Genomic DNA, 19210 nt, shown 5'->3' on the forward strand with positions numbered 1-19210 from the left:
TCCCATCCTTCACCAGATACAAGCTCCTCTTGTGAAGCTCAAAAGAAGACAAGTAAGTTTCTGTTGGATCCCAGGGGTGCTAATCGAGCAGCAAAGAATCCTACAAATGCAAACCTAAGGCTTTAAAAAGTTCCAAATTCTGATTACAGAACTATCATAAAACAGATTCTCAACATTCATTGGTCACAAATCTGGCAAAATGAACCAAACAATAAACTGGTTCAAATAAAACATGAACTTCAGCCATGGAATTTGAGTCTCCATAAGAATCGGCACGAAGAAGTCATTTTAACCAGACTGCACATTGGAACAAAATCTCACATACTTGTACTTATTCACAAAATCGAATTCTCCAGAATGTCCTGCTATTCTTGTCAACTCACTGTGAAATATTTCCTTATAGAATGTTTACAATACCACATGGTGCAACAATCAGCCTTCCATCTCCCTATAAATATTCAGGATTCCCTGACTTTGTCACAAATCTTAGGGCCCCAAGTGCCAAGGGATCTTTCTAATGCAATTTTCTAGTGTTTTTCCTAAGGCGAGTACTAGTGCTTTTTATAAACCCTCCACTGCTCGCAACGTTACTGCAGCTGACCACTCACAATTTTACTGATTCCATTGCTGAGCAATGTCACTGCTTCCCTCAATGAGCAACATACTGCTCTCTTCTTGTGCTGATTGCTTGGTCACTGTTGGCACCGCTCCTGCCTCCACGTGGCGGGGCCAGTAACCTAGGGTGCCTCCGTAGCCAGGTGGGCGGGAGCAGCAGTGCGTAGCACATGCTTCTTGATTATACCGGGGTTCAAGCCCGTGAACCACCAAAGACGGAGGATGCGGAAAGGTCAGGGAACGACCACTGCATATCCCTGGAGCAATATGGTCTTAGTTGCTAATGCTCCTAAAAACCAAATAACAACAACAACAGCCAGTAACCTGGGAGAAGCAAGTCCCTCTCCTAGGGCTAAAAGGAGCGAACATGGACTTGAATAATTTTCCTTCTTTAGAGCCTTTAATCTCAAGATCCAAAATGTCCGATGTCAATGACTCTAATCTACCAAAAAGGCTTCAAAGGGAAGTGCAGTGCAACGACATGCCAAACTTTCTGATGATACTCTCTCTCTCCACCCAGCCTGTTGGCAAGTTATCACCTTTTGTGCTCCAAAGATATTGGGAACCCATTGCTGGAACACCAAAAATGGTTAAAAGATTACAATCCGGCAACCTCCTGATTGAAACAGCCGACTCAAAACATTTACAGTGGCTGCTCAAAACAGTGACATTCGGTGGGTTGCCAGTATCTATCACTCCCACAACATATTAAATTCCTTGAAAGGTGTCATCGTAGAGTGGGACCTACTTACAGTATCTAAAGAGGAATTAGTTCAGGAATTGAGCAATCGAAAAGTAATTAGTGCCAAACGTGTAATGACTAAAAAAGATGGAAATCTCGTTCCAACTATATCCATCATTTTAACTTTTAGCACCCCAGATTTGCCATCCTCAGTAAAAGCGGGCTATTTAAACTGCCCAATTTGGTCTTATATCCCAAATCCCATTTATTGTTTTAAATGCCAAAATATGGACTCCTAGCAAGCATGTAGAGGTGATGCCGTTTGTCCTATTTGTGGCTCGAAGGAGCATGCACAAGCAGATTGTTCAGCCTCAACTCCTGTTTGCTCCAGTTTTAAAGAAAGTCATCCAGCCTTCTCTAAATCATGTGAAATGTGGAAAACAGGGAAGAAAATACAAAAATATATAAAATTAAACATAAAGTCACATACCATGAGGCACGCAGGCAATTTATATCAACTATGCCCAGTCATTCTTATGTATCTCACACTCGAAGTTCATTCGACAGCAGTTCAAATAGATGTACCAATACCACTCAGCATATCTCTAGCTAACTGGGTTAAAAGTAGTTAAAAGTATTTTTCTTAACAAAGAAAAATTGACACCTACTGAAGAAAACGAGAAAATTGAATTGCCCAGCAATAGTATGGAAATAGAAGCACACTCAGCTCATGGGGAACCCATACTAGAACTACATGCAATCAACACTATGGATACTGGATGCCCGATTTTCCCAAAAAAAGATCGAAAAAAATGCTCCTCAAACAAAAAAGTCATTTGAATCATTCTCAGCTAAACCTAAATGATGTATAATGTCTTACAATGGAACCGCAGAGGCTTTCATTACAACAGACGGCATTAAAGACTTAACTGATATTTTCCAGTTACTTTTTGTCTTCGGGAAACTTACCTAACTTCGCAAATTTCTCCTTAGATAAAGAACTATTGCCTTTATCGAAGAGATCGTGATACAGCAAATGCAGGGAGCGAAATGCAATTTTAATTTACTAGAATTGCCATGGTGGTGTGGCAATTCTAGTAAATTCAAAGATCACAACCAAACATATCCCACTTCAGACAGAAATAGAAGCTGTTGCTGTTCATATCACTTTTTGTAGTTCAGTAACTCTTTTCTCAATCTACCTGCTGCCAAACCATACTTACTCTTTAAAAGATCTTTAAGATCTCTTCACATAGATACTTTCACCTCTTTGTATATTAGGTGATTTTAACGGACACCACACCTTATCAGTGGTGTCCATTAAAACTGGGCAAACTGGGGCAATCGTAAACTAGATAGATGTGGTCGTCTTGTTGAAAGCTTTGTAGAGGCACAAAACCTCACAGTACTCAATACTGGTGCACACACTCATATACAGCTCCCAAATGGACATATCTCAGTAATAGATCTTTCAATTTGTTCTTCAGTACTGATCCCAACCATAGTGGTATGTAATAAAGGATTCCATGGGCAGCGGCCACTTTCCAATCGTATGCAATTTTTTAATAGCACAGACTCCTTCAATGAAATCCTGCAGGAAATGGAAATTTGTCCAAGCAACTGGGGAAAATTTTAGTCCTCTATCTCTCTTGATAAGGAAAATATCTGCCTACAGCATATTGACAATGTGCCAGCTTATATAATGTCGCATCTCCTAAAAGCGGCTAAAGACGTAATACCATTATCAGATTCCCTGGGTTGAAAACATTATAATTACTGGTGAAATGAGTATTGCACAAAAGCCAAGAAAGCAAAAAATAAAGCCTGGAATTTGTTTCGACAAGATCCAATCTCATTAATTATAAGAAGCTATGGACACAATTACGTTTCATACAAAGCCAAGAAAGATTCTTGGACCCATTTTGCATCAAGCATTAACCAAAACACTGACACCAAAATAATATGGAGTAAAATTAGACAGCTTTCTGGTAAGTTTCTTACTGTACCTTCTCCAATCCTCTCCTGAAATGGGCAAGATCTGCCTAGTCCTTTAGATATAGCTAATGACTTGGCCGGTACTTTTGCTGAAATCTTTGAGGCATCAGCTTATAATACAGCAGGCCCTCATTATAATGCAGTTCGCTTTATGCTGATTTGCTATAACGCTGTTATTATATTACAACCCGTATCTGACTATACCGCTGTCACAAATCACTATAACGCTTTTTTACAGATTGCGTTTTTGGCATATGTAATGAAATCGTTTCATTTTATGGAATCGATAGCTTAAAAATGAATAGCAAAACAGCAATGAAACGTTTCCCATGCTGACTTGAGAAATTTTCCCACGCTCAGTGAAATTTTCTCGCAACCTAATTTAATTGCAGTGCAGTGACTAGTTACGTAGTTCCGAGATCAACATTTTAAAAAATGATCAAGTACAGGTCGACCATCACTAATCCGGTACCACTGCTAATTCACACATAATTTCCACGAACGTAATTTCAAATTACCCGGGTCAGCGCAACCGATCTGCTGCTACTGTTTTGGTGGCGTTGGTTGCAGCATCATCTGTTGGCCCGAACTCGTAAACACTGGCAAGACATTCCCACTTGTTTTTCTGTATTTATTATTATAACCTGCTCACATTTAGCCCCAGCCATGGTTCCAATGCATAAAGGAAGTGCCTCTCGTGGTGTAAAGTGCAAACACAGTACATTGTCCATAACAGATGAAGTTTGAACTTCTGAAAAAACTCGACAGCGGTGTGTCTGTGAGAAGTTTAACTCTGCTTAATTGTAAATTCCAGCAATTTCTCTCAGTTTCTCTTATCTTAATAATTTTATTTTGCCCATTCCTTTTTAGATTTTTTTTTTTTTTACAATACTTGCAAAAAAACACAACACAATATGATGGATAATACAGGGCACTAACGAACTTGTTTTCACAAAATCTCTAACAATACTGACAAACTTATTGCAATGTTTGAGAGTTTATTTTATTGTAATTTTTTTTGTTTTATGTAAACCCCAAACACGAGAGGTATTAGAACCCATAGTACTTAGTACTGTGCTTGGGTTTGAGGTTGAGAAGACGAAAGAAGATATTTGTTGACATTGGACTTGAACTTCTGTAGATTGTAATTTTCAGGAAATACGTATGAAGGAAGGTTGTTCCAGAAAACGGCAGTTGAATGAATAAATGAGGAAGATGAACAGTTGGTTCTGTGCGTTGGAAGTTGAACAGTAAATGGATGTTGGCTGGTGGCGGCATGTGTTCGGACTGTTTTGAAAGAGAGAGAGAGAGAGCGGGAATTATAGAAGCCAATTCAGAAGAACAGTGCCCGTGGAAGTATCTGTAGAAGAGGCATGCAGCAGAAACAGAACGTCTATGAGACAGCGAGTGGAGAGACTCTGTTAGAGATGAATCATTAATTAACATAACTGCCCTCTTCTGAATGGAATCAAGAAGCCTGAGAGAGGTTTTGGGGGCACCACCCCAGATGTGGGAACAATATTCCATGGCAGAGCGGATTTGCGATTTATACAGAGTGAGCAGCTGTTTGGAAGAAAAGTAACGCCAAGAGTGAAAGAGAAAACCAAGTTTTTTAGATGCAGAGGAAGCAATATTTGTAATGTGCTTGTGCCAAGAGAGATTAGAAGTCAGGGTAATCCCCCAAAAGAGATATATCATTTTGCCTAGAAATCGGAGTGTCACTAAAGATAAGCATAGGAGCAGAAGAATCCTTTTTGCGAGATATAAGACAAGACTGAGTTTTAGAAGGGTTGAAATCAACTAAGTTGTCTTTGCCCCACTGGAGAATTACCTGAAGATCGGTATTTAAGGAATTGGTAGCAGATTTTTGGGAAGTTGAAGCTGATTGAGCAGGACAAGGTTTCTCAAAATGGAAAGTGGAATGTAATGTGCTATCATCGGCAAAACTATGGATAGGATTTCCAGTCAATGGAAGAAGGTCATTAATATACAAGAGGAAAAGAGTGGGGGAAAGAACTGAACCTCGGGGGGGGGCATCAGCGTTAGTGGAAAAGTTAGAAGATAGAGAGCCATCTACCATCACCCTGAGTGAGCGATCAGAGAGAAAACTTGATAACCGATTACTAAAAACAGTTGGCAAACCATAAGATGGAAGCTTGTTTAGAAGACCTTTATGCCAAACACGATCAAAAGCCTTTGAGATGTCAAGAGCAACTACTTGTGTTTCACCGAACCTTTCCATTGAATTAGTCCATTAATGGGTAACATAAGCCAGAATATCCTGATGGATCGATACTGACGGAATCCATACTATCGATCGTTGATCAGATGGAAGGTGTCTAGGTAGTTTAAGAGTTGGGTGTTAATTGATTTCTCCATTACGTTAGAAAGAGTAGAAGTAATTGGATGGGAGAGATTTGTCACCCTTTTTAGGAACTGGCTGGATATGAGCAAATTTCCAAGCAGAAGGAAAAACACCTTTGGAATAAGAAAGTGAAAAAAGCGGCAAAGAATAGGAGTAAGTTCAGGCGCACAGATTTTGAGAACAAGTGGAGAAATACCATCAGGACCTGGAGCTTTCTTAGCATCAAGATTCATCAAAATCCTTCTGACATCCTTTTGACGGAAGACCACAGGAGGCATTGAATGGAGCGTGTTGGGAATGGTGGGAGGTGTTTTACCAAGATCATTAATACATGAGCTGGAAGAAAAATGGGATGCTAGCAGGTCAGCTTTATCCTTGGCTGAAGTGACAACAGAACCATCTGGTTTGGACAGAGTTGGGAGAAGAGATGGGAAAAAGTTGCGGCCAATAGCTTTGGCAAGAGACCAGAATGCTCAGCTACCATTAGGGCAAGAAGCAAGTTTTCTACTCTTAGCCTGTTCAAACTCTTGTTTGGATTGATTAATAACTGCTTTACAATTGTTGCGAGCTTTGGTGTAGGCAGAAAATGAAACTGAAGAATTAGAAACAGGCCAATTACGATATGCAACATTCTTCTCTTGTGAACAGCCTTAGCACATTTACTGGAAAACCAAGGTTTAGATAAAGGACAAGATTTTAAAGTAGAGTGTGGGATAAAGGAATCCATTCCTGCAAGAATAATTTCACTGACACGATCTGAGCAAACGTTGACATCAGAAGTTTTGAAACAGTAATCCGACCATGGAATAGAAGAAAAGAAGTCTCGCAGGTCATCCCATTTTGCATTCTTGTAATGCCAAACAACACGAGGTTGGGATAGCCATGAGATAGAGGTTCCATTGGAGAAGAGACAATCACAAAATTGTGATCCGAAGTGCCTAAAAGACCTCTCACTTTGACCGTGTACTTAGAAGGGTTGTTTGTGAGAAAAAGATCAAGCGTATTGGCTGTATGCTTAGGATTGTCCGGTATTCTTGTAGGTAAATGAACAATCTGTGCTAGGTCGTTAGTAATTGCAAAAGCCTCAGCATCTTGACCTGCTGGGTCGGTGTGACTAGAAAACGGAAGCCAGCTGGAGTTGTGAACATTAAAATCACCAAGGAAAATTACCTCACTGTTAGGAAAGTTGGACTGGAGAAAGTCAAGTTGCAAAGAGAGGAAGTCAAAGAACTCCAAGTGATTAGCGGAGTTGGGAGAACAGTAGAGACAACAGATGAATTTGACACAATGAGGTAGAGAGATTTTAAGCCAGAGAAGATCAAAGAGAGGAGATTCCAAATTGCCAAGTCTCTGACAGGGAATATCAGAACGGATATATGCACAAGTACCACCTTTGAGGCGAAAGGAATCATACAGCAAATTATTTGGGCATCTGAGATGAGCAGTAGTTGAATCAACCAATAACTGAGATTCTGTCAGAAAAAGTACATGGGGTTTGGCAGACTGCAAGTGGAAATGGAGTAATAAATAAATAAATCAATTTTCTGTTTATACTCCGGGACGACCAAACGGTCAGAGGAGTTTTACAAGATAGACAGAATACAAGAAACAGCACCGTATTCAGCAGTCACGGGCTTGAACCCCTCGTCACTCAAGGCACGTGTATTTATGCACCCGCGTGCCTGACCACTAGGCTACGGCGGCCTTAATAGTTCAACCATTTGTGTTGTGCAGGTAATTGAGGGTAACCCTGTGTTTATATGTGACCCAGTGCATGAGCCAATATTTATCAGTTCTGTTGTGTTTATAGTTGTTGGAACAAAAGAATATTTATATATGTGCAGTGGGTGGGATGAATCTGCAGATATAGACAAGCATTATGGTGAGCTCATGAACTTGTAAGTACATTTTGGCTCATCAGCCGATCATGTTTATTATATGATGGAGAACTTCCAGATATTGATTGAAAGAGAACTGTAAGTACATTTTGGCTCATCAGCCGATCATGTTTATTATATGATGGAGAACTTCCAGATATTGATTGAAAGAGAACTGTAAGTACATTTTGGCTCATCAGCCCATCATGTTTATTATATGATGGAGAACTTCCAGATATTGATTGAAAGAGAACTGTAAGTACATTTTGGCTCATCAGCCCATCATGTTTATTATATGATGGAGAACTTCCAGATATTGATTGAAAGAGAACTTAAAATCTAGGAAATTATGGTTAACAGTTAGATTTAACTTAAGAATAATCTAAAATTTAACCAATAATAGTAGTATAGATTTCAAGATAAATATAATTAAACAAATGTCCTCCTTTGGAAGAGTGTTTTAAAATTTATTTATTTATTTAAATTTTATAGGTACCTATTTCTATCTCAAGTATTGCAGCTGAAAAGCATCCTGTAAAAGTTGGTCTTTCTGATGCATACATAATTGACAGAAATATAATGTGTAAGTATTGTAATAATTTAGTTTCATATTATTTCCATTTGTCAAGAAGTTCCATTTGGAATTTAAGGCCAACATGAATTTGTAAAATGAAAATATTTTAAGGTTGTTACTCAAAATATCTTTTACTGCATGTGCCTACTCAGTTTAACTTTTTGCATAATCTTTCAGTGGTGTATCTTTTCATAGTGTTATTTTGTGGTGAGAAACCTCATTGATGACAAAACATGTAAATAGTGTCATGACTAGAAATCTAATTACTTGTATGCTTTACTCACAGTTTGGGCTGGATGCCAGTCGTATTTGTGGCCAAGCATATTCTTGTGCAATATGTAGAGTGCTTTTTGATTAGCAACTAAAGTTATATTTAAGTTTTGTTGTCTTTCTCCATTCAGTTTATTAAAAGTAGTTCTTTACTTGAAAAGACACAAGTGGAACTCAGAAAGGAAAGTAATCTTTCAACCACTTGAGTAGTATATAAAATGTAGTTTCTGGGACAATGTACACTTTTACATATGCAAAAAATCACCATTCCCTTAAAATCATTAATTTTCCTAAAATTAACTCCAAAACTTGAAAAATTAAAATTATATTTTTTAAAAAAATAACAGGTTTAAGCAAAAAATGACTAAAACATTTCCTTTTTAATAAATTTATTTCTTTTTCATATTTTTTTCTTTAAAATCAGTTATATAAGCTTTATTTTTTCCCAATTTTTCTATTTCTTTTTAAATTTGTCTCTTTTATTTTATTGTAATCTTCAATTTTTTCTGTTATTTTGTGGTTGAATCTATCTAGTAAAAATACTTTAAATCATTTATGTGAATAATTATTTTATTTCCTTTTTCTGTTTTTATTATTTTAAATTTTTTAATTGGATAATATACATTATGATCTAAGTCCTGTAATTTTTTGAATGGAATAGATTGGAATTGCTCAGTGTTTTGTAGTCGTTTTATTAGTTACATTTATAAAAACAATTTTTTCGAATATTTGGGAAAAAAATTGTAAATTGTGTTTTTTAAATGGAAATAAAATTCTGCAAGAAATGGAGCAAAAAAAAATGAAAGTGAATTTAGCATACCTCACCCATATTATAGAGATTTTAATAAAGCAGGTCAAAAGGAATATTAAAAATCTAAAACATCACTCAAAAACAAGTTATTTTATATGAATATGAAAGAGAAGTGCAAAATTAATTATTTGGAGAAACATAGAAATGCATATTATATGCAAGCACAAATAGCCTCAAAATTAAAAAATAATGAAAATTTCAATGAGGGATTCTGTAAATGACTAGATTTAACACACACTGAAAGTTTTTTGGGTTTTGCAGAGATGTCAAAGTTTTCACAGGAGTTAATCAGATATCTTAATTAGTACCGAAAATGATGAGATATAAATTTCAGTTAGAAAAGCTATCTTTATGGCTTCCACAACTTAAACCCTCATTAACCTCAGATAGTAAATTTTTACAAAATATTATATCAGGAGAAACTGTTAACTTGTTATAGGAGTGTGTTAATGTGTATTTACTTAATATAATGAAGTAATTGGTTAGTTACTAATACAGAGAAATCACCCTCACATTTTCATAATCTTTCATAGGTTTGAAAATCAAAAACAAAAACAACATGATTTTCGATCATTTGAATTTAGAATTGTATTATGTCAAGGAGTCAGGAAAAAGAAATCCATTTGAAGAATTTAGGATAAATTATGAAAAAAAATAAGTAAATTTATATAAAAGTTTTTCGGTTTCAGAAATAAAAGATGTGTTGTGAAAAAAGTGATATTGATTATATTCAGTTCAAACACATTTTGACGTCAGTAAACACTTGGATTATGTAAACATCAAATCTATAGAAATTTTAGTAATGAATGGGCCTGATGTACTGGGGTCTGTGGTTGAGAGAAAAATATAGATACGTATAATTATAATCCAGTTTAATGTAATAATAAAAAATACTAATAAGTAACAGGCAGTAGCTTTCAAGACTAAAGAGTCTCGTTTTCAACCGAATACAAATACAAAGGATAAGTGCAGTGAGCTGAGTGAGGCACGTTATTCATTTGCTATTGTTGCACAGACGTGCGCTGTTTTACTCCACTGATCATCTAGCATTAAAACGGTTGTCTCTAGGATGGGGTGTAGACGTATGCCTTTGTGGCGGTTTATTGCCTTCGGATTGTTTAATATGTTAAGTGACTCTAGCCATAGGCGGTGGCGAAAGTGTCGTGAGATGTCTACTATTTCAAAGTCACGTTTTTCAAACGTGACTTTGAAATAGTAGACATCTCACAAGGATCTGGGTATATTCTTACCATGTGTACGCCATATCCAAAAATTTCATTACTTCATATAGCATGGCCTCCCCCCCTCCCCTTTTTCTTACTATTGTATACATCATGAATTGTCAAACTAATAGAATAAGATTATCTATCTGCAAAAAGATCTAAACCTCCCAAACACTCCCTAGTTCATTTCACAAATATACATGGTCTCGATTCTAATCTCAATGATGTCCATTTCCACTTGCAGTCTGCCAAACTCCATGTATTTTTCTGACAGAATCTCAGTTATCAGTTAATTCAACTACTGCTCATCTTAGTTGCCCAAATTATTCGCTGTATGATTCCTTTCGCCTTGAAGGTGGTACTTGTGCATATGTCCGTTCCAATATTCCCTGTCAGAGATTTGGTGGTTGTTGTTTGGTTTTTAGGAGCATTAGCAACTAAGGCCATATTGCTCTGGGAAATGCGGTGGTCATTCCCTGACCTTTCCGCATCCTCCGTATTTGGTGGTGACTGACTCAAACCTGGGTCTAATCATGAACAGAAATTTGGTAATTTGGAATCTCCTCTTTTCGATCTTCTCTGGCTTAAAATCTCTCTACCTCATTATGTCATATTCATCTGTTGTCTCTGCCATTCCCCCAACTCCACTAATCACTTGGAGCTCTTATGCTAATATAAATATGGTGATGTTATGCTTTAAACGCAGCAGTAAAATTTTACTCGTTTATTTATTAAGTCTTAAGCAGATTACAAGTTATTAATGTATTATCATATAATTCTGATAATAAGTGCTACATGTATTGTATAATTAAAGTAACGAGTGTTATATATAATGTAAAATTGTATTTAATATTATTCTCTGTTGCATAACAGAATATGTATCTACATATTCTGTTACGCAATTGTATAACATATAATGTTATATAATAAAGATAATAATAAAACTTTTGCCCATCTCTGCTCCCACCTCTGTCAAAACCAGGTTGTTCTGTTGTCACTTCAGCCAAGGATAAAGCTGACCTGCTAGCATACCATTTTTCTTCCAACTCATGTATTAAATGATCTTGGTAAAACACCTCCCATAATTCCCAACACGCTCCATTCAATGCCTCCTGTGGTCTTCTGTCAAAAGGATGTCAGAAGGATTTTGATGAATCTTCATGCTAAGAAAGCTCCAGGTCCTGATGGTATTTCTCCACTCGTTCTCAAAACCTGTGCTCCTGTTCTTTGCCGCCTTTTTTTCACTTTCTTATTCCAAAGGTGTTTTTCCTTCTGCTTGGAAATTTACTCATATCCAGCCAGTTCCTAAAAAGGATGACAAGTCTCTCCCATCCAATTATTGTTCCATTGCAATTAACTGCCAACTCTTAAACTCCCTAGAAACCTTCCGTCTGATCAATGATCACCAGTATGGATTCTGTGAGTGTCAATCCACTGGTGATATTCTGGCTTATGTTACCCATTTATGGATAAATTCAATGGAAAAGTTTGGTGAAACACAAGCAGTTGCTCTTCACATCTCAAAGGCTTTCCATCGTGTTTGGCATAAAGGGTCTTCTAAACAAGCTTTCATCTTATGGTTTGCCAACTGTTTTTTGTAATTGGTTATTCAGTTTTCTCTCTGATCGCTCACTGAGGGTGATGGTAGAAGGCTCTCTGTCTTCTAATTTCTCCACTAATGCTGGTGTCCTCCAAGGTTCAGTTCTTTCCCCCACTCCTTTTCCCCTTGTATATTAATGACCTTCTTCTGTTGACTGGAAATCCTATCCATAGTTTTGCTAATGATAGCACATTGCATTCCACTTTCCATTTTGAAAAACCTTGCCCTGTTCGATCAACTTCAACCTCTTGAATATCTGCTACGAATTCTTTAAATGCCGATCTTCGGGTAATTCTCCATTGGGGCAAAGACAACTTAGTTGATTTCAATCCTTCTAAAACTCGGTCTTGTCATATATCTCGCAAAAAGCATTCGTCTGCTGCTATGCTCAACTTTGGTGACACCGATTTCTAGGCAAAATGATATATCTGTTTTGGGATTACCCTGACTTCTAATCTCTCTTGGCACAAGCACATTACAAATATTGCTTCCTCTGCATCTAAAAACTTAGTTTTTTCTTTTGCTCTCGGCATTACTTTTCTTCCAAACAGCTGTTCAATTTGCAAATCTGCCCTACCATGGAATATTGTTCCCACATCTGGGGTTGATGCCCCCAAAACCTCTCTTAGGCTTCTAGATTCCATTCAGAAGAGGGCAGTTAGGTTAATTAATGACTCACCTCTAACAGAGTCTCTCCACTCTCTGTCTCATAGATGTACTGTTTCTGCTGCATGCCTCTTATACAGATATTTCCATGGGCACTGTTCTTCTGAATTGGCTTCTATAATTCCCGCTCTCTTTCAAAACAGTCCGAACACATGCCGCCACCAGCCAACATCCATTTACTGTCCAACTTAAAACTCATAGAACCAACTTTTTATCTTCCTCATTTATTCATTCAACTGTCGTTTTCTGGAACAACCTTCATACGTATTTCCTGAAAATTAGTCTACAGAAGTTCAAGTCTAATGTCAACAAATATCTTCTTTTGTTTTCTCAACCTCCAACCCAAGGATGGTACTAAGTACCATAGGTCCCAATACCTGTTGTGTTTGGAGTTTTCATAAAAAAATAATAATTCAGAACGTTATACAGTGGAACCGTAGAGCAATGTTTTTGATATTTATGATTTTTTAATCACACAGCACATTCCAGTAAGCATCTGTCTGTTAGACACCAATCTAACCCCACAGATAATTCGAATGATTAAAAACTATACAATTTATCAACAAGAAAACATTACAAACTCAACAAGAGGCGTAGTCATTCTTGTCGACAAAGTTCCTACCAAACTGATCCCACTGCAGATCACATTAGAGGTTGCAGCAGTATGTGCTTCTTTCAATTTTATGTTACATGGTTTCTCTGTATCTTTTCCAAAACAAAGAATTCACTTTGAAAGAGCTGGAGGTTCTTATTATGCAGCTCCCAATTCCTTTCTATTAGCTGAGGGATCTTGACAAGCAAAATCTTACATTACTAAACACTGTTTCTGATGCCTATTTTCCCTTTCCCACAGCAACATCTACAGCTATAGATCTATGAGTATTTTCCCCAAAACTGTTCAAGAACCTCTGCAACTAACTCATATTATTGGAAATCAGTCCAATTTATCAGTTTTTTACTCATCTAAAAATGATCAACATATATTCTCACTTCTAGATCTATTGCTTTTCATATGTTGACCAACACTTCTGTGTAACAGGTGCAATTTGGCAATAGCAGCCAGTGCACCACTAAACCTCTACTCCAACAGCATATTTAGCATGGACTATAGGAAAAAGGCAAAGAGAAACTGCAGACTTTCATGGTGCTGAAATAATTCTCCAACAGCTTAAAAATAAACCATCTTCTTGCAGAGTAGGATTTATATCTGCAGGCCCACCTGCAGGAAGTAGGTGGTAAAAATAAATTATTTGAATTAATTGTAATCTTTATGTGGACTTTTTTTTTTTTTTTTTTTTTTTTTAGTAGTATATTTTTAGATTTCCCCAGAAGTTTGCTGCACAGATCTCTGGAGCAATCTAAACTTCAAAGAATGTGATGGTCTCTAAATTTTTTAAAGGAATGGTTAAGGTGAAGTTATTTCAGAATAAGCAGCAGATGTTCAGAATATAGACTGGTTAATTATTTTCTCCTTCTAATAAGAATACCAAGGAAACATTAAATTCCAAAAAAATTTAAAACTGTCTTGAAGGAGGTAGGCTTTTGAAAGAAAAAAATACCAGTAATAGTAACAAACAGATTAATCTGTTTGTTACTTGTATTAATGAATAATCTCTAAAAATATTTCTTGACTAAATGTCTAAGAGTATGAAATAGTTGGTTTTTGCATGGTCACTACACGTGCATCATTTCTACTACCCAGGTAGTATGTAGTATAATTATACGACAGATTCATACTGCCTGGGTAGTGGAAATGATGCGCATGCAGTGACCATGCATATTTCATACTCTTAGACATTTAGTCAAGAAATATTTTTAGATTAAACTACGTACACCATCAAGCATCTCTCATATTGTGGACTTATACTTCATAACTGGGTTGTCACTATTGCAACAACAGGGTACCTGCCCTTTTAAAAGAACTGAGTTTAGCAGTTTTTAAAAGTTTATGCAAAGTTTACTGTCAAAACAGATCAGTTTATTGGGAATGAAGACATCACAGGAATGATTAATCTGTCTGTTTGTTACTAACTAAATTCTGATGATTTAATTAAATATATATACACACTCTCTTTAACGAACTTCCATACAACAAATTTTTTTGATTTCCTCTTGATCATTACATTGAAAATAGTTTCCACATAAAGATAATTTCCCTATAACAAACTGGTTTCGAGAGACCTGCATATGCATTGTTTGCACCTCTGGCCTTTAGGCAATAGAGTTGATACTGTAGAAAGCATGAATTAAGAGCTAAAAGGATTAAGTATTAATCATTTACTGAAAGGATTAAGTATTAATCATTTTAGCTTTTAAGTGCTAAAGGGTTTAATTCTTGAGAGCATTCCATAATTTAGTGGTGCCTGTCAAGCCTTTACTGTACCGAGAAGTTGTGCTGGTCAACAGCTTCTGCGTCCACAGTCACTGGCAAAGATTAAGGCATATTCCTGACATGATGGACATTGGCTCTGGTCAACCTGTTTTCTGTTGTAAGCACCATATTAGAGATTCATCTAATATGGTGCTTAGACCCAGAAATTCATCTGTTGTTTTGCAGAAATGTAAGTGTAGTACCACACAGTTGGTACGTTTCTGTGGGGTTACTTCTACCCGTATGCAGTACTTTGCATTTGTCAAGGTTAAACTTCAGTTGTCACTTCTTAGCCCATCTGCCCAAATTATCTAGATCCTGTTGCAGTAGCACACTGCCATTTGCTGTCATTAACAACCCTGCCAACTTTGTATCATCTGCAAACTTCAACACTAAGCCTGATATACCTTCATCAATATCATTGATAAATATACAAAACAACAGAACCCAAGACTGAACCCTGTGGGACTCCACTAATAACATTAGTCCATGAAGAGCAGCACCCATTAATTACCACCCTCTGTATTCTTCCACTCAACCATCCTTTTATCCATTTTAGCAACTTACCCTTAATACCATTCTGCTCCAATTTGTACAATAGTCTTCCATGCGCAACAGTGTCAAAAGCTTTCCTGAAATCCAAATATATGATATCAGAATTATTTTTTGCATCCAGTTCCTTTGTAACCACATCATAATATCCTATCAAATTTGTCAGACAAGACTTTCCCTTAACAAACCCATGCTGTGTCTGAATTATTGCTGCAGTCTTGTCTAGATGATCCTGCAATGCATCTTTAACCAGTGACTCCATTATTTTACCCGGAACAGAAGTTAAATTAACTGGTCTGTAATTACTCATGTCACCCTTCGATCCCCCCCCCTTTTGTGAATTGGGAATACATTTGCAGATCTCCAGTCTGTGGGGACCTACCCTGAGTCCAAGGATGCACTCATAATTATGGGTAAGGGTTTGCTTAGTTGCTTTGCCACCTCCTTTAATATAACTGGATAGATCCCATCCACCCCGGGTGCCTTTCTTATGTTTAACTTCAACAATTTCTCCTCCACTTTGCCTCCATAGCCAGGTGGGAAGGAGCAGCAGTGTGTGTAGCACACGCTTCTTGATTAGATCGGGGTTCAAGCCTGTGACCACCAAATACGGAGGATGCGGAAAGGTCAGGGAATGACCACTGCATATCCCCGGAGCAATATGGCCTTAGTTGCTAATACTCCTAAAAACCAAATAACAACAACAACCCACCAGCCGTGGTGTTTCAGATATGCTCTGACCCAGTCGTCTGGCCATTACAATTTGGCCTTTGTCCAACTCGCGTAAGTCCGCTGCCTTTCCCATCTGAAGAACAAGAGTAACACTGGTTAACTGAGCTCAGTATCAGGTGTTTTTTATACAATGTCCCGATCCCGCGCACGTACTGTAGTTCACCTGCAGTTGCTTCAATTTGCATAATGTCTCGCGTTATGTTTTGTCTCATCGGTGTATGCAAATAAAAGTGAAATAACTGGGGTTTTCATGCAGAAAAATGCCCCTCCCACTAGTTCATTTGCCAACTGTCAAATTTTCTTGTTTCTCAAATTGTTAGTTGTATTTTTAAAATACAGTGTAAATTTAAAGAAATGTCTGAGACTTCAAAAAAATGGAAGAAGTTTACTATAGAAGAAAATAACGAAACAGGCCTACGCGCTCTGGATTCATTGAGGAATTTATTGTAGCTTAAACACAGAGCGTACAGATAAAGCAGAAATATATGAGCTTTCGGCTATATGGTAGCCTTCGTCAGAATTAAAATACATGAATGGCAGTTGGAATGAAGATGTGCACTGCCAGGTGCGTGAGACGCGAGGTTTAATTGTTTGTTGACGTCTGTGGCTGTGACGCATGATGACGTGGCCAGCGCTTGTCCAATGAAATATTGCTGTTCTTGATAGAATCGAGTCCAGAGTCCAGCAAATGCAAGTGGCTAGAGACCTTGGAGTGAATGAATATACAGTGCGTGGGCAGAAGAAAGAAGAGAAACTACATGATGCAGCCAAGTCTATGGAAACAAGCGATGGACTACAATGAAAATGTTTGTGGCTACCTCAAGACAAACAACTGGATGAAACTATGTTTCTGTGGTTTGTTCAAGAATGATCTGAAGGAACACCCCTATCTGTACCCCATCTGCAAACCCAAGCTAAAAAATTCGACAACGATCTTCGTGGAAATGAGTCCACAGCATTCACTGCAATTAATGGATGGCCGATACGTTTTAAAAGGTGGCATGGAATAAGTAAAACGGCTATATCAGGTGAGATATGTTTAGCTGATAACAAGCTGCATGCTCTTATCCTGCCCAGCTTCAGAACATAATTGAAGATGGTGGCTATACTGCAGAAATGCTATGTAACTGTGATGAGATGAGACTGGAATTTGATGTTACCTAATTCCACTCTGGCTTGTAAGAACAACGCTCAAAGAACACAAGGCTTCAAGCTAATGAAAGACAGTGACTGTACTTTTCTATGTAAACCAAATAGGAAATCACAAACTTGAAGCCACTTTGCATAGGAAAGTTTAAATCACCACAAAGTTAAAGAAAAAATCTTTAACAAAGTTAAAGATTTCATTATGTGAACATGGCCTCTATGATTTCAGCAAATGCATGGATGGCTGGCTTCCAGTATTTTTGAAAACTGGTTTCATAAGCAATTAGTAACTGATGTATGTAAACACGTACGGCAACGAGGACTGGATATCCTCTTTTGCTGTTAGATAGCTGCCGTACCCATTCTCCTGCCGATAACCTAATAAACAGAAATGGTAAAATCTGAGTGAGCTACTTACTGAAAAACACCACATCAAAGATACAACCTCTGGATCAAGGGATTATATCAATGTTTAAAATGAACTTCTGCAAGACTCTAACACAGCAAATAATTATTAATAAGGATTCTGTTACCTCATTTTTAAAGAAGCTGAACTTAAAGGAAGTTTTTTACATTGGTGGTGAAGCCTAGGAAACTGTGATGAAAAGGTGTATTTCAAAATGTTGGAGAAACATATTGGGTGCAAGTCCTGACAGGAGATGACGTGATCAATGCCGAGCGAGTACTGGCACAGTTCATCGATAGAGAAAAAGGGATAACAACTGTCCTACATATTAGCACATGATGACTCGGAAATAATCAAAAATGTTACTTGCAAAAGTCATGATCCAGATGCAACTGAAGACGAGGAGCCAGAGCCACCACCTAAAATTGCAGAAGCACTTGTTAGTTTGCAAATGGATTTAAAATTTCTGGAAACAGAAAGGTAGATTCCCTTTCAATTTTATAGTTAAAATGCCTTTTTGAAATTGTTAAAAATAAACAGATGCAATGAAACAGTCAACCCTTGATAGTTTTTTTTTTTTTAATGAGACTTGAAAGTAACTAAAATATGCAAAAGTTTGTTTGCTAATGTGTACTTAATAGTTGAAAGAACACTGAGTGCATTATGTTTTCCTTTTTTCTCCTGAATTTTCAACCATTTGTTAATTTCAGAACACGAATGTAATAATCAATACAGCAATGTGGAAAAGCAGTTTTTAATATTGTGATTTGTTTTTGTGACAAAAGGTGTGTGTTTATGTATATTTAAAAACATGAATATTGGTGAAAAAATTGTTGATGCTTTGAATATTGCTACTGCTAGGCAGTTTTTCCCATTCTGTGGTTAGAGAAAATTATTTATTATTATTATTATATTTTTTTTTTTTTTTGATCAGTGCAATTGAAGAGGTAGAGAAAGTTCAGCTAAAAATATCAGTCATTCTTATACATACAGAAGAGAAAATAAAAAATTTGATAATACATTGGATTCCGGTTATTTGGGCCACCAGTTAATCGGGGCAGCCGTTTATTTGGAACAAATCTTAAAGAACAGAACCTAATTGAGAAAATAGCCATTGTTTTCTTCACTTAATTGGGACAACATGCCATTTAATCAGGGTAGGAGACCGCAGCACTCGACATTACCATATGATTGTCTCTGACCATACCACGTGGTTCAATCAGATTTCTGGAGATCACAACCATAAAACAATTAGCAGTTTCTAGTTTATTGGACTTTTCTGTTAGTGAAAGTTATTATAAACGGATAGTAAACTCAATTTTATT

The 19210-nt window shown here is 37.0% G+C and overlaps 1 protein-coding gene across 1 annotated transcript in view; it reads left to right on the forward strand.

Moving 5' to 3' along the window:
• The window catches only part of l(1)G0289 (plexin domain containing lethal (1) G0289), a 203430-nt gene that overhangs the window by 141448 nt on the left and 42772 nt on the right, over positions 1-19210 (forward strand). The window contains exon 8 of the mRNA XM_090374888.1: positions 8027-8117. Coding sequence (XP_090231014.1) covers positions 8027-8117 — 91 coding nt within the window. The remainder of the gene's footprint in view (positions 1-8026; positions 8118-19210) is intronic.

This window comes from Mastigoproctus giganteus, chromosome 1 (genome assembly GCF_048544385.1).
Source record: "Mastigoproctus giganteus isolate SK-2022 chromosome 1, ASM4854438v1, whole genome shotgun sequence".
Lineage (NCBI taxonomy): Eukaryota > Metazoa > Arthropoda > Arachnida > Uropygi > Thelyphonidae > Mastigoproctus > Mastigoproctus giganteus.